The sequence below is a fragment of the Perissodus microlepis genome, chromosome 23, assembly GCF_051167445.1.
Source record: "Perissodus microlepis isolate ML-2025 ecotype Zambia chromosome 23, ASM5116744v1, whole genome shotgun sequence".
In the NCBI taxonomy this organism is placed as follows: Eukaryota; Metazoa; Chordata; class Actinopteri; order Cichliformes; family Cichlidae; genus Perissodus; species Perissodus microlepis.
In genome coordinates this window covers 5573379-5590011 of record NC_140482.1, presented here as the reverse complement: position 1 = coordinate 5590011, position 16633 = coordinate 5573379, and the positions used below count along the sequence as shown (strand labels likewise).

At 38.8% G+C, this 16633-nt stretch overlaps 2 protein-coding genes across 7 annotated transcripts in view; both read right to left on the bottom strand.

The window, feature by feature from the left end:
* Positions 1-252, bottom strand: part of LOC146360853 (voltage-dependent L-type calcium channel subunit beta-4-like) — a 28090-nt gene extending 27838 nt beyond the window's left edge. Inside the window, exon 1 of the mRNA XM_084921255.1 lies at positions 11-252. Coding sequence (XP_084777381.1) covers positions 11-73 — 63 coding nt within the window. The 5' untranslated portion in view covers positions 74-252. The remainder of the gene's footprint in view (positions 1-10) is intronic.
* An 8762-nt stretch (positions 253-9014) lies between these two features.
* The window catches only part of LOC146360852 (semaphorin-5B-like), a 47133-nt gene continuing 39514 nt past the window's right edge, over positions 9015-16633 (bottom strand). For 5 of the 6 annotated variants that reach the window (XM_084921542.1, XM_084921541.1, XM_084921546.1 and 2 more), the window contains 5 exons: positions 16107-16277; positions 15022-15171; positions 14678-14713; positions 12780-12991; positions 9015-12679 (listed from right to left, as the gene is read on the bottom strand). In XM_084921542.1, coding sequence (XP_084777668.1) covers positions 12518-12679; positions 12780-12991; positions 14678-14713; positions 15022-15171; positions 16107-16277 — 731 coding nt within the window. In that variant the 3' untranslated portion in view covers positions 9015-12517. Of the gene's footprint in view, positions 12680-12779; positions 12992-14677; positions 14714-15021; positions 15172-15298; positions 16278-16633 lie in introns of those variants that run through there. The other variant, XR_014799433.1, reaches the window with a different exon arrangement.

Genomic DNA, 16633 nt, shown 5'->3' with positions numbered 1-16633 from the left:
CCTGACCTACCTGAAAGATGGGCGCTTGGATGCCCTCGCCAATCTTGTTCCGTATGTAGATGTGCCGGGACATTTCGGCCAGGACATCGGTCCAGAGGGCTGGCTGCTCCGGTCCAGCCCAGCGGAGGGGCGGCGGGTTCCGGGCTGCGTGCTCCAGTTTCACGCCACACAGGAGAACATGAGCGCTCGTCACGAGACAGGTGTTCCCGCTGCTTGTTCCTGCCGCGCGCGCCGGGAGCTAAATCAGACACACTGCAGCCGCTCGAGCCACTCAAAACCAGATGCGCCCTGATGATGGACGGAACTATTTTAGAAGCAGAGGAGGGGGTGGTGGGGGGGTGTTACCATTTAAAACGCCTCAGGTGACTATTTTAAACATAACAGGGAGCTAATTTAAGCTCAAAGCCCTAACAGCCCCTGACACATTTATTCGGCAGTTTATTAAAAAAAAAACACTGCTGTTGCTGAAGTGTGATAATGAAGAACACATATAACATCCTATTTTGTCTTGCAGATTGATTTTTTATCTTGTTTTCACGTGTATTCATGTGTGTTCAAAATAGTAAACAAAATTTAAAACAATTTAAAAACCACTGAGAGTAAATGTGCTTCATATACACTGCTAATTTACTAGACGCTACACCTCTACAAAAACAGAAAGATTTCTTCTTCTCGGCACACTTCAAACATTAAGTCTTGTGAACCTTTAAAATAAAAAAGTAAAAAAAAAATATTCTCTGACACTTTAAAGGGAGGGACCTTTATGTTTCTTATGTTGTGTGTGTGTGTGGGGGGGGGATACTCAGGGTTGATGAAGCTATTGTTATGTCTAATTTAGGTGCACCCCTGTCATAAAATTAATAACCCCAGTAATAATTCTACATATAACAGTGTCTTTCTTTTCTGTTGTCCATCATGATTACCTTTAGCTTTGGATCTAGCTCACTAGCTCTTGGCTGTTTCAGCTTCTGCAGTTCTCATTATACTAAACGGTTGCCAAGAGATTCTTTTTATTTCCCTCCAGTGATGAGTTCGTTTGTTGTCTCATCAGCTCTTCCAACAAGCGTTTGGCTTGTTAAAATCATTTTTATGTAACAAGAAAACAGGTAAGTTTCCATTTCTTTGTTTCATTTCTGCATCACCAAACTGATACCTGCCTGTACTGTAAGAAGGCATCAGTGATATGTGTCATGTATGCTTATAGGGCGCGATTTATATGGGCTCAAAATGTGGTCATAAATATTTTGTACTTGTAAATCGGTTTTGTACTTGTAAATCAGGATTTGTATGTGTAAAAAAAATTTGTGTGTGCGTAAAAAAGATTTGTATGTGTAAAAAAGATTTGTGTGTGCGTAAAAAAGATTTGTATGTGTAAAAAAGATTTGTGCATGCGTAAAAAAGATTTGTGTGTGGACTTAGCCAAAAAAAACCCTGCAACTTACAAGTACAAATTTTGACCCTATTTTTCTTCCTTTCATCTGATTGGTCAATGTCATGTCAATCACAAATGTAACAATCCAGTCAGAGAACAGATGGGTTTGGCTGTCGGAGGGGCGCTTTTTTGAACTGCAGGTCCTTGAAGGGTAGCAGCTAGGTCCCCTAACTTTCAGTAGCTGTTGAAAGGGTAAAGTTGTGGTATATCAGTGGTTAGAAATACCATTATTACTTTAGGATTAGTTTAACACAAGTCAGGGCTGACCCGGGACATGGCTGTGAGTCACAGTGCGCAGCATAAAAGTCCTTTCACATCAGATGCAGGATGTGCTGCTAATGCTAACTGCTAACTAAAAGCAAAGGATCCAGAATTTGTTGCGCTGGCTGCTGGGCTCTGTGGGTTTTTGCAGCAGCTCTACCTGTACTAGATGCACCTGCTCCTTGTCTTTTCTATCTCTGACTTTATGTCCTCTACAAGAGTTTCTGTTTTTTTTTTTTTTGCTAGTTCTTCAAATGTTCAATAAAAACATGTATGCTAATTGATAACGAAGAAAGCTCTGTAATGAAGACTGTCATTTCCAAAACACTGCCCGCCCCCCCTGCGGTCCGCAGCGCTGTTGAAAAGGCCGTGGAAGTCCCTATATTAAACACGTAGACCTGTGACACAAAAATCCCCAAACTCGGACGACCACAGACTGTTTTCCTTCATGGTGATGAAGGAAAACGCTGGGTTGGCATGTAAAAGGGCATTTATTCCCTTCAAAGACCTGCAGTTCAAAAAAAGCGCCCCTCCGACAGCCAAACCCATCTGTTCTCTGATTGGATTGTTACATTTGTGATTGACATGACATTGACCAATCAGATGAAAGGAAGAAAAAGAGGGTCAAAATTCGTACTTGTAACTTGCAGGGTTTTTTTTGGCTAAGTCCACACACAAATCTTTTTTACGCATGCACAAATCTTTTTTACACATACAAATCTTTTTTACGCACACACAAATTTTTTTTGCACATACAAATCTTTTTTACACACACACAATTTTTTTTACACATACAAATCCTGATTTACAAGTACAAAATATTTATGACCACATTTTGAGCCCATAGGATTTACCCTCCCCAAATATAGACTCGTAGACAGTACACCTAAGGAAAAATCTAAACAAATAAATCAGGTTAGTTGGGGTTTTTATTCAGTCCCAAGAAAGACTTGGGATTGTGAGAACTTAGAAAGGAACTGATATTTACACACTGTGTATGTTATCGACATATTAATGTCGAGCTAATACCAACTATTCATATTCTCTGCAAACCCCACTTTCATGTTGTTTCACGTTTTGCTCAGCAGATGGCAGTATAATCAAAGGGACCGTAACAAAGACCGAACACTGTTTATTGGACCCACCAGTAGGTTCAGGGGCACAACTGAAGTATGTTTTCACCACTGCCCCTTTGAGTTAGTGCATCGGGTACATGAAATGACATTTCTTTTACTGTATACACCACAGATGTACAGATAAAGCACTAGGCCCCATTAAAAATATAATTTCTTTAAGTATTTACAAAGTGCTGTTAATTAGAGCAGAGCTTTTCCAGACATTCCTGTTATATTTTGGATGCTTATATTATTTTAATTTGCACACAGAAACAAAATAATTTCACAAAAATCAAAAACTACCAGGATCAAAATTATTATTAACCCCCCTGATGCCAACGGTTAGCTGTGTAATGTGTTGTCTCAGACACAACTCCTGAGCAATCTCAGCCCATTCTCTTTCTCCTTGTTGTATATCTTTGCATACTTCAATCTGGCTTGAAGGTTTTTCTTGGTCTGAAACCTCGCAGTCCACTCCTCTACAGGGTTCTAGTGATTTTTTTTATTTCTTCAAGACTATAATTCCCAACTTTGCTAAGTCATTCGCTGGTGTCCTGACACTTGTTCTGTCTTTAGACACATCTCTCACCAGTTTTCTTTCCAGTCTTTGAAATCGTTTGTTTCCTACCTATTCCAGGCTTGTTCTGAACTGTGTCACTCTCTTTGAATGTCTTTCTTTCTTTCTTTCTAGCCTGTCCTGTGTGGCAGCTTTTGCAATCAAAATCCTGATCATTTATACTTTTTTTTAAAGATTTAAGTTATTTCACTGGTACTCACAGTGTCTTAAATACTGATGCTTAGCATCACTTGTGCTAGTTTTACATGAACAGGGTGTATGATCAAATATCATGCCACCATTTTTGTGCCACAAATTTCACTAATGCCTAAATATCCAAGAGAAACAACAACATTTCGACATTTAGAACAACTATCGAACACACTGCATTGGTCTCATCAATTTACCATGATTAGTTTTGATGTTATGAGCACAAGTGTGAGAGCAGGTGAGGTGGAAAAACTGGAATTCTGGAATAACACAGAAGTTTGACATTGTTCAAGCCACTGCTGATTGGTCAAAAGCAGTAATATTACTATCTGTCACATAACCCGATCTTTGGGAGAAAGCCGTGTGGTTCTATAACTTCACGGTGAGTCAGTAAATCACAGCACACATCAGTTATAGGTCAATGAAGTGGTCACAATCAATTTGATGGACTGTCCTGCATCTGAAACTGCAAAAACACATTTTAATTTACTAGAAGAGCTCTTGGTTCAGTTTCTCTAACTGCAAAAAAAGATCATAGTTTTCCAACTGAGAATTGTGCCAAACGCTTTTTGGCTGTAAAATTTTGAGAGTAGATCTGCAACATTTTCTTTTTTCATAAGATAATTGAGTTTATGTTGTTATTAGATCATTTAAAATAATTTTCTAGCAAAATGTCACAACAGATGCATGCAGTATGTTTTACTTGTATCTGCAGAGAAGCTTCAGCTTCAACAAAGAACATGTTATAGCGCAAGCCAGCTCCTCCATTAGTCAGCCCTCTGAGACACTGAGTGGTTCTTATCTGTTGTTTGTTTTTTTTTCCTCCAAGGTACCTGAATGCCTCTGCACTCACCTTGTCAATAACACAGTTATTGTATAGCCTGAGAATATCTTAGTCACTGTGCTTTTACAGCCATCTCTTCTCTCACGCGATCTCTTGTACCTGCAGGCGTGCATCGCATGAAGCCTGGATGAAAACATAACGGTCCGCTGGCAAGGATAACAAAATCTAAGCAGAAACTTTATTTTTGGCTTCTGCAGAGGAAGCATGTGATGTATAGTGTCCCGGAGGCAAAAACAAAAAAAATAAAGGTATTGCTAATGTTCCTCTGTGTGTCAGTGTGTGGAACTTTTTTTTCATATACTGAAAAAAACTAAAAATACTTTGATACACTGATTTATGTTCTGAGGCACTTTGATCAGAGAAACCTTCGAACAAGTGAACATAGCAGATTAACCGGCTTTAAAGTGGACAGATTAAGTTGTTTTTGCTTCAAGTTGGGATAATATGGATTGTATTATGGGATGTAAAGACAACCAGCTCTCTTACAGAGACTCAATCGCAGTTAAATTTTAATGTATTTATGTAAGATTGGGAAAAAGCTCCATGAGTAAATGTTAAAGGTGGATTTCACACTTTAAATTATTAAACTGCTTGCATATGTCTGTGACTGAAACTATGGGTTAGGGTCTGCTACTGCTTATTAACTAAATGAGCAAACAAGAAATGATATCTGGCAACAAAAAAACCCTTCAAAGTCATTAAATCAGGGACCAACTAAGTGCAAACAGTGAGTGACAACACCTTTATGAATAAATACTGCACAGCTACTTTATTAGTTACATCTTAGTACTGGGTTGGGCCCCTGTTGCATTCAGAACTACCTTAATTCTTCACATTATAGATTCAACAGGGTGCTGGAAACATTTCTCCGAGATTTTGGTCCATGTCGACGTGATACCGTCACACAGTTGCCGGAGATTTGTTGGCTGCACATCCATCATGCAAATCTCCTGTTACAGCACATCCCAAAGATGCTTTATTAGACCGAGATTGCGGTTAGTTTAAGAAACATGACCATGATTATTGAGCTTATGATGATGTGTTATCCTGCTGGAAGTAGCCATCAGAAAATGAGTACACTGTGATCATGAAGTGACAAACATGGTTAGTAGCAATACTCAGGTAGGTTTAAATCATTATCATTTGGTATTAAAGGGCCCTAAAGGACCCAAAATGTGCCAAGAAAAGTTGCTTTCATATTGTTTACTGAACTTTTTTCAAGTCTTTATCATTCAGTTTTGGTGAGATTGTGTAAAGAGACTGATTAGACAAACAGCTGTACCTAATAAAGTGACTAGTGAGCGCAGTTCATCTTCTTTGTACTGTGAAATATTTATGGACTCTACACTCCTCTTTTCCTGCTCCTAAATGGGAAGGGGTGGAAAAAGAAATTCACATGAATAAATAAATTAATATGCTGCGTGAGGGTTGACTATTTTGGTGACCCGGCGTTTTTTTAGCAGCAGATTAAACTCTCAGACAGCAGAGCAGAACTGTTCACTGGACTGTGAACAACAAACACTGGAGTGCCATCTATTCGGGGCAGTGATGTGAAGTAAAGCATTTGGGACTTGATGGGTAGACGCTGGTCTTTTATTAAAAATGTGAGCTAATCAGCGGTTGGTGCCTTTTGTAAATAGTTATTAAATGATTTAATATATTTAATAAAAACAGCGTATGTAAGTGCAAGTATGTATTCAAACAGGCAGGTGTTTATCCTGGCAAGCATAGAAACACCATGAATTTATTTAATGTGCACAAAAAGCACGCACATGTAGAAAACATCGTTGCGTATTACGTGTTTTAAAGATTTTTCTTTCCACACTTTTAATCGTGTGTCATGTACCTTGGGGCAGGAAGGTGTGGCTTCTCCAACAGCAGACATAGCTGTTACTGCCATGATCCAGCAGCACTGCTCTTACAGTGGGAAGCACAAACAGGATTACAGCCTCAGTCACAGAAAGCAGGATTTCTAAGAACTCGGCCTTGCAGCGCCTTTTATCTTACAGAAGCAATAATCCCACAAAGGCCGCGGTAAATTAGCGGTGGGCAAGCAACAGACCTGACTGCAGCTTTGAAATTTTAGCTTTTGAAATTTGTCACTAATCAAGAGCTCTTCAGCGGTGACTATCCCAAGACCACATTCTGCATAAATCACCATTATGAAGGCATGCAGAGAGTTGTGCATACTGTTTACTGAGCTAGCGCTACTTTTTTTGACATTGCATATTCTAATTGTTCACATGAGTACCAAAGGATGCCCAAGTACATTTCACACTGTCTGCCTGTGTACATTTACAGCAAAAGTATGCCATAAAAAATAACATTCAAGTGCTCGAAGTAAAGGTAGTAATAATAGTACTATTTACAGAAGTGCTAGGTAGGTAACAATGTCACACTATTAAGCATTATTAAGGTATTATAAAGTGCTCATCATGTATATATCATTACTCCTCCTTAGTATGCCATTTGTAAATACAGATATATTTATAAACATATCTGTATTTATAAATGAAACACACTGGAGGCGTAATAACATATAAATGATAAATTAAGCACCTGTTAATGCTTAATAATGTGACATTTTTATACAGTGTTATCTAGTACTGAAATGGGTAATGCCACCAATTTACCACACTAAATGAAATTATGTCACTGAGGTTATTAACAGTCAGATTAACAGTGCTGGTAGTTACTGGTTAATTACCAATGGCTAATACATCAGTATGTCCAGTTTTTTGACTCACAAAGATTTTTTAATGCTAAAATTTATTAATTGTTATCCATGAATTTACAAATCTACTGTTTTAAGAAAAAGGTAAAGCATATTATTATTAATATTATTATTTTATTTACTTGCCAAATTACAGTCATTTACTTGCATTCATGAACAGAAGAATTACTTTCAGTGATGAAACGTTATGCTTGATTAGTCCAGTAACATGCCCAAAACTGTAGATCTGGTTAAGTTGCACTGTGAATCTACTGGTGCCAAATATTTAATCAAAGCTTTAGTCAAAAGCTTAGATGATTTCAAATTGCCCATTGTGAATTTTTTCAAAGTAAGAGTCTGCTTCTTTAACAGATTAGTAACGTGAGTAAGTAAACAAACGGAGGACATATGCAGATAACGTTTTCAGCTTTACTGGCACCTGCACCTTCCCTCCCTTCTCCACCTGCTCCTGCTGTTTGTATTATTTATCAGTTATACTCTGTTGACCTGCAAAGATAGAAACATATTCACCCTGGTATACAAAATGGTAAAGTTACCATTTTGACTTACCTGTAAGCTCGTCTGCTCTCAAACAACGTCAAATATTAAAGACATGAGGGAAGTGGAGGCAGTGAAGTCGCTAAAAGAAGAACACCTTGTGACCCTTTGCAGTCAAACGACTTGCAGGGAATAGCACCTGAGTGCACAGAAAAGCTATATCAGCAATTATTTTTATGCCTTTGAGCCCATTTGTTTTATTTCTAGTCTATTTTGGGGGCTGGATAGTGATGTCACACTGTTTTCATGACTGTTCCTCTCTTATTTAAGCTTATATTTATTTGTCCAAGCCCATGCTTGGAGTTGGAGTGGCCCCAGTTTGTCCCTACAAATGAGGTAAAGTGTGAGGGGGTGGGCGGGGGTGCATGATTCTTTTTAGGTACCAAAATTTACCAAAATCAATCTCTTCAGAGGGTCTAATACAGCGGGACACATAGAGACTGCCTGGTTCGGCTTTCTCAGCGTTTGGCCTGGCACTCTGACAGCAGCATTTTTCCTAATAACATTCACAGCTGAAGAAACAATCATTTTTAGAAACCAAAGTGCTGACATTTCAGTGGTTCTCCACACCTCAGCTGGAAATATTGATTTTGGTTTAATACACAAAATAAATCTTATTACAGTTAAATCCTTTGTGCAGTTTTTCCCCCCAAATTCCAATATCTGTGATTTAAAATTGCAAAATATGTCATCATCATGGTCAGTTTCTCCAGTTTGATGTCGTATCCTCGGGTACAACTGCCTGGACGTAATCTTACTCAGAAGCAAGGCTAAGGCTAGTGTGGGCATCATATTTCTTCTGATCTGTTGGGCATTCAGCAAATCCTCTAACCTCTAAACTTAAAGCTCCAGCCTATGTTGCCTTGTGCTCTATTCAACTTTGCTGTGTCAGCTCAGTCTTCTTTAGTCTATTTGCAGACAGCTGTAAAGTCAGCATACTGTAGAGTGGTGTAGAGACATCCAAGATATTAAATCAATCAGAAAGATCGATTGAATAAAATAGTTCATTTGATCTTTTTGAACTGAATAGAACGGCATAAAGAGTCTTAAAACTGCACATTCCTGATCTTGTTGTCTGCAAGGCGTACTAGGCATTTGCAATTTTTACTTCCTCATCCTTAAAAATCCTAAAATCCATTGTCTTCGTTTTAAAAGAAGACATTTGTAGTCCAAAACGAGCAGATTTCATCATGAATTTGAAAGATTTTTTGCACTTATTTGATATATTTTTCAATAAATGGTGTGGTCGTTACCATATAGCAGTACTGTTATTTGATTTTTACCTGCTGGTGATGTGAGGGGAAAAAAAGCAATGACAATCAAACTATTGGCACCAAAATGTATTTTTGTCATCTTCATTGTTTTTTTCAGTGTACATTATAGAAAAATATAGAGTAGCAAAAGTTCACAGTGTCCAAAAGGCAGTGTTAAGTCACATCAATCATATTTAACACAAGCGTTTTTGGGAGCAAAACAAATCCATTTTGGGGATTTTTCTTAAAATATGAGGATAGATTGTGTCCAGTGTGAATCAGATTTGACACCAAAGCGGCCTTTAAATACAAAACTCACTTTCTCTGCCGCAGACAGGGTAGGAACACAGTTTTTAAAAAGACATTTCCACTTTCTTGGTTAAATACATTCAAACATTTGTACACTTTACACAAACATGGACTGTATATTCATGAAAGAATGTCAGTACATGCAGTTACTTGTATATAAACACACATATTGTACTATCGGGGCTTTTTGTTTCATGCTGTGTAAAAATGCTGAGAAACTGGTGCATTCACTTCTTGGTATTTACAAATTAGAGACACAAAATATGCAATATAGGTTTTATCATTAACAACACAGGGTTTGGATTTAACACCAAAAAAAAATCACTTTACTTTATTGTAAAGTTTATTTGTTTTAAAATAAAAAATATACAATTCGGTTCAAATTTGTTATGATTTAGAGGTTAAGGGTGCAAAGTGTTTTTGGTATTACTAGAAGCCAACACATTTTTCAATTTCCTCTCACTGTGACTTTTATGTGGGAAATTTTCAGCAGTAGAGTTTGAGGTTGGGCTTTTTCGGCAAATCAAAACAGAATCTGGCACAAATCATCAGGAAACTAGAGCCAGTGATCAACCAGTGCACCTCCAATCCAGTTACGTTAACAGCTTTTTCAGCTAAAAGCAACGATTTTGTTTCCATGTTCCTTTCCGATAACAGTGGAAAATTAACCGAGCAACCGTGCCAAAGATGCCCCTATTTATTTACCTAATAATTTCCCCAGGAAATGTATTACATTATATTTTATATTATGTAAAAAATGGCACATTGTAAGAAAAATTACCCACCATTTGAAGAAATAAGCAACAAATAGCTGAAAAACACATTTATACAAGTGTGTGCAATGTTGTCCAAGTAATGAGACACGCCATCACGAGACCGGCCACTTCATTAGATACACCTTACTAGTAATAACTTTGACTCCCTTTTGCCTTCGTAACTGTCTTAATTCCTTGTGGCATAGACGCACAAAGGAGCTGGAAGCATTCTTCAGAGATTGATGGGTACAGTGTAGCGATGAAGGGATGAACATGGTCAGCAACATTACTCAGGCTATGGAGTTTAAGCAAAAGACTATATTAAGGGGTCCAAAGTGTGACAAAAAATGTTCCCCACACAATTCTGCTACCTGCTGAGGTTTGATTAAAGGTGAATTCTGACCCTGCCGTCTGAATGTTACAATACAAATTGAGATTTGTCAGATCAGGCAACATTTTTCCCATCTATTGCCCAATTTTGGTGAGCTTGTGTTAATTGTAGCCTCAGTTTTCTGTTCTTAGCTGACAGGACTGACATCCAGTGTGGTATTCTGCTGCTGTAGCCTATGCTCATCTGCGTACTTGGTTTGAGTTACTGTTGCCTTCATCGTTCTTCCTCATTCTGTTGCTCAGTTTGAACTTCAGCAGCCTCAAAATTTGATCAATATGGTTTGAATTAAGAGATGTGCAGGGAGAAACCAGTTATTTTCTACATTGTCTTCCTCAATGGAAAACACCAACGTTTAAGCACATTTTATCATCTTAAAGTTTTACATTTTAAATTTGTGCAGAACCAAAACATAATCCAAAACATTTTTGTATTTTTTGGGGGCAGCAGTTGTTTCCCAGTCACTTCAGTATGTGCTATTAAATAAAAACAAAAATTGTAGCCACCATAAGCAAGTTAATCACAAAAAAGTTACGTTTTGTTGCATGAAATTAATATTCATTTGAAAAGTCTAACACTGACTAATGAATTATTCACATTCTGTTGAAATATACATGAACAGCTGTATTGTTTTTGGTGATTTTTGAACAGTAGCCTTGTAAAATCAGGGCGGTACGCCCCCATATTTTTCCATAGCTGAATCAGCAGACAGAGACACCAGTACAAACAGTGACATCTGTGAACACCCCTAAAATAATTTGTTCGTTCTGCTGATGGAAAAGTTGGCAAACATGCATTTTCTTTTTTTTTACCAATGTACAGTACGAAGTCAAGCGTGTCAAAAATGTCCTCTTCAGGATTGCTGTCCATCGCTTTGCCAGCTAAGTATGAAAATTAAAGCGAATAAGCTGCGAGTCTGTTAATTTCTCAGCTTTATTCAGAGTGGAGATGTTCCTTCATACCCATCATTTCATGGATCTGTTTTTTTATCATGGAAATCAGTCTTTGCAAACTTAGTGTCCAAGCTGTCTAGAGAAGGTACTGGCCAAAATTGCATAAAGGCCTCATAACCAACGTAAGAGTCCAGTGGATCCAGTTACACACAATGTCAGCGGAGTTCAAGCCCTGGAGGTTTGGGTTCTGCTTTCTGGCACCCTGAGCACGACCAGGGCACTTCAGGGAGGGTGAAGTGAGTAGACGGGGGGGATCCCTGTAGATGGTGGTTTCATCAGAGAACAAACGAGCCTTAAAAAAAAAAAAAAAACAAGTCCTCCTCTGGGAGGTAAAAGTTGATGCACTGTGGCTCACGAACAGATGCACGCACAACATCTGAAACAAGGGCCGGATCGATCGGACCACCCACAGCTCGTTCTTGGTTACTGGCTCATAGTCTCTGCAATCAGTAAACCAGTCACCTCTCATTCTGGCTCTAAGAAAACAGGCAGCTACATGGTGAAGAAAGGGAGGAAACGAAAAGGCTGCCAGCTTTTGTGGGATACTGAAAGTACCGTCAAAATACAAGAATTTAAAGAACTTCCTATAGATGCGGAAAACTAAAAAGACACTCAAGATGTGCTCTCAGTAGCGCTTCTTTATATGTGAACTGTAATTTGGGATCACCTTTGTTTTGCTTCTTCCTTTATATTTACACAATTGACCTTATTTTGGAGATTATTAGTCCCCAAATCTGGGATTAATAAATTAAATCTTCCCTAGTTACAGCACCACACAGTCCACGTTGACTGACTGCGGGGTTTTTGGGCTGGCAGACATTTATTCTTGTTAGGGTAAAATGACAAATCGTGCAGGGAGATGGTGCGCAGACGGGTCAGATTTTTTAAACAGGAATTTTACATCTGAGTGATTTATACTCGAAATCTTTATAATCTCAGTGCTGTGGTCAAAAATGATATTGAGTTGTGACACACAGCTGGAACTGCTTTAAAGCAAAGAAATAGTCCAAAACCAAAATGATTTGCATGGCCAAATATTTGGGTATTTCATGAATAACTAATAGAAATCATTTTGGTGTTTACCTTAAGACTATTTAAGACTTTGCTCTGATTTCTGAATGATGAGCACATTGTGGTGGATGAGTTTGTTGGCTGAAGCCCGGCCTCCTCTCAGCTGTGCATGTAGGTCCTGCAGGGCGAGTCTGGATGGAAGTCGTACTTGCTCAAACTGGAAGGGTAGTAGGTGGTGGCAAACATATTGCCTGAGGGCACCGGAGAGGGGAAATGGTTGCATGTCTCATCGTTGACATGAATGTTGTTCTTGTTCAGCATCTACAAAATGGCAAACCGTGTTTTATAAAAATCTTCACTTAAAAACCTTTAGAGTCTATAAACCATTTAGAAATGTATTTAAAGTAATGTACAAGCCCACCTTGAACTCCATGGGGATGTACTTCTCATTCTTTGGCGTGGCGTTGCCCTGCTTGTTGTAGGTGAGGTGGTTTGGTGTGCTCGGGTGGATTACCGCTGACTCTGCCGATGGTCGGTTCAGGTGGTGACAGTATGTGAAGGCCAAAGCTGACAGGAGGGCTGCTGCAAAGAAACTGGCTAAGCCCACAGCTGCCAGCTGGAACAAGGTAAAGGCTGTACACAGAGAGGCGGGGAAGGAAGAGCACAGAAACAGAGCCATTGCTAAACCAGTGAGAAATGTAGCCTTGTAAGGGGATGGGTAATGATAGGCTGAGATGACAAACAATCGAGGACACTAAATAACACTGATGGAGTTTTAAGTGAAATTTGCCTCAAAATGTTACAAATGCACACGATATGATCCGCAAGCATAAACTAAGTTTACGAATGTGTGCAATTTGTGTGTAACTATTTGTGTGCACAGCTTATTTGCGTCTGATCCAGACGCAAATAAGCTGTTTGACCACACAGGATCAAACAGCTGTGTATCATTTTCTCTTGCAAAAAAGCTTCCTTCCTTCCAAATTCGAGAACACATTGACCTGGATTATATTGATATTCAAAATATACAGAATTTATATTTCCTAGTTTTCCACTTCCACTTGAACACAGCTTACATTTGTGGATCTGTGAAGAGCTGGCAGTGTGAAATTTTTCTCAAAAACCCAAGTGGGCATGTTGTGTGATCTGTGCGTATCGGGCGATTTGTATTTGTTCATGAATTTAAGGTTTTGTAAGCGTGTAATAAAAGTCACAAATATTTTTAAAGATTTGTACAAACAGGAAGGTTTTTGAAAGCGAAAATTATCAGATTTGTGAAGCTGAACTTCATTGTGTGTAAATGACTGCGAAATGTGCGGTGGCCCTGAAAGGTCAAATGCATTGCAAGATAACCAAACAACAGCAAGTAGAAAAACGCTGCAAAAGCACACAAAACACAACAGAACAGAAATAGAAAAAATAAAATAAAATAAAGTAAGTTGAATAAAATAAAAAAGGTCGGAAATAGAAAAAAAATTCTGATCTGATTCTAAAAAAAGAAAATTACAAAAAAATGTGACAGAACAGCTGCGGAAGTGACAAGCTAACAGTAAACAGCTAATAGCTAACATATATGTACAGTTTTATATGAATCGTATGATTAAAACATTTTTTAATATTTTGCTTTTGCAGCTTTTTTTTTTTTTTATTTGACAGTGTTGTCTTCAGTTGCATTTGACCTCTCAAGGCCACCATATCTTTATTCTCCTTTGGGTATAAGCATTTGTAAAATAGTTTTACATGAGAACAAACTGCTTTGCATTTGTGTGTGGCTCATTTATGAGTACACTGTACACATTTGCAAATCTTAATTTACACTCGTGGGTCATGTTGTATGCATTTGCAACACTTTTGAGGTACATTTTTCACTGTAACAGGAAATAGTCTGTCTAGAAGGTGGTGTAAAAAATTTGAGCTTTTGTTAGAAGGGAAAGAAAGCGAGGAACTAAAAGCAACTGAAAGTTGATGTCACTACCTGAATGGGACCAATATCGATTCCACATTTTCAGCCAATCCCGTGCCACGCGGGGCCGAAGTCACAAACAAAAGTCAATATGGTACCAACTGTGTGGTACACATCAGGAGAAGAAGAAAGCCAATAACTTTTACAAGAATGGCTAGTTGTTGCTACATCCTCCAATTAAACCGAGGAGATACTGATTTGGTTTGGATGCAACGCTGGAAGAAAAGCAGGAAACCCTGCAGATATTTCATGCTGGGAATTGAAGAGCGCAGGAGGTGTGTATGTGTGTAAGCTGGGAACAATGTGTAATTATTTGGGGGAGAGTGAACAGAAAGACATCAGTTGTTTTCACTCACTTCCACAGCTCTGGTCCTCCTGACCGGGCAAAATGACTGCAGAGAGACCGAAATGAAAAAAAAAAAAGCCATCAATGTAGAGAAGAAGAAAAAAGAAAATCACAGCAGCTCCGAGAGATCAAACAAGACAAAAGTAGTTAATTTCTCACAAAGCCTTCCCTGTTCTCGAGGTAGGCACGCTGCTGACATCTCCGCTAATTCATCTTTTTAATTTTCTCCAAATGCAGAGTGAACAAGTCAGCATTTAGCGTGCCTGATTAAACTTTTCATTCAAGTAAATTTTTCCAGCTTATATCTGCAACAGTCTGCAGCGGTCCTGTTTACATGTACGATCATGCGCTTACCCGGCACCTCGTGAGGCTGGCACGGCCTAGACTGGGTGACGTTGCCCTGGCAGAGACTGACCTCAGCCTCTTGGTTCTCATCGCAGCGGCGGGTGCGATGCTGCAGGCCCTCGTCGTCACAGTCCCCCCACTCTGTCCATTCACCCCAACCTGCAAACACAGGAATCAGGGAAAACGACAAACGTCCAAATGAGAAACGGGAAAATAAATGAGCATTTTTCCAATCACCAACAAACTCAACCTCCTCTGCAAGGAGAGGAACTGTGTGGTAAGTCACCAAGAGTGCAGCCTGAGGAGTTCTGGCCACAGTGCATCAGTGCAATGGTCATCATCATCAGTCAGCAAGCTTGTGTGCCTCCCGCGATCGCTTTGTTTCCCGAACAAAAGCCTAAAATGGACGAGGAGTTGATTACACCGATTTGCCTCCCGTGTCTCTGCATTTTTTTCTTCTTTTCAAAGTCCAAGGGAATAAAGATATACAAGAAGCTGCTCGCATCCAAATTCAGGTCGATAGGGAAATTTGGGGCTATTTCATTAACTGTTTTTCCGTTCCTTCTCCGACCTTCAGACGACGCATGCTGGGAGAGGCTCCAACGGCCACATTGTTTTCCTTCTCATCACAAATATTGATTGGCCTGTGTGGGGGAGATTTCCCATCAGTGGCCAAAGAAGAAGCAGTTATTTAATCTAGGTAGACTGAGAGAATCTAGGGAGTATTTTTAATGGTGTAATAATTGTAATGAATTTTTAAAAATTTAGAAATTTGGATAAAGGGGTTGTTTGTAAGAAAGTTATAAGCTGACTTTTATCTTTAACTTCACAACATTAATGTTCAAATCAGATTAACTGCAGTCCTTTGTAGTGAATCCCCCCCTAAGACACAGAAATTCATATTATAACTGCTGATAATATCTGTACCATAATTTACTCATCTTCACTTCAGTTAGAAAGCTTTTATCTTCAAACCTAGACACAGACAAAATCTGCTAGTGATGTAATATGTTCAACTGATCCATCTGTGACCATTACACATCTTTGGTTTGTCTGAAACCTTCCATAGTGCGGCTTCACATATCCCTTCATACCCTCACAGGCGTGTATATTACAAAGGGCCTCTTCAGTATGCAGGCCTATGCAGATATCTCCTCCGTTGGCAGGGGGTGGGCTGCTGCATGTCCGAGTCCTCTGGTAGTGCCCGCCTCCACAGCTGGACGTGCACTGGGACCAGGCAGACCAGCAAGACCAGGCTCCATTCACTAGATTTAGAAGAAAACCCCATAATAATGTACCACAATGTAATGCAAGCTAATGATGGTATATAAAAGTTTCATGTAGCTGTGACCTCAGTGCACAAGTGTTTTCCACTGGCCACCAGGGGGAGATTCATATAGTAGCAAAAAGTCTAACTGTGCAGAGGTCTATTGCGGAGGGCCATGAGTACCAAAACGAATTAAATAAATATATCATTAAATAATAAATAAAATGTGCCATTAATAAATTAAAATAAAAATAAAAAATTTATTATATGTTTTAAATTAAATGAATGAATATTCAATTATTTATATACTGAATTAATTAATGATTTAATGATTGATTATTTAATGAAACGCAA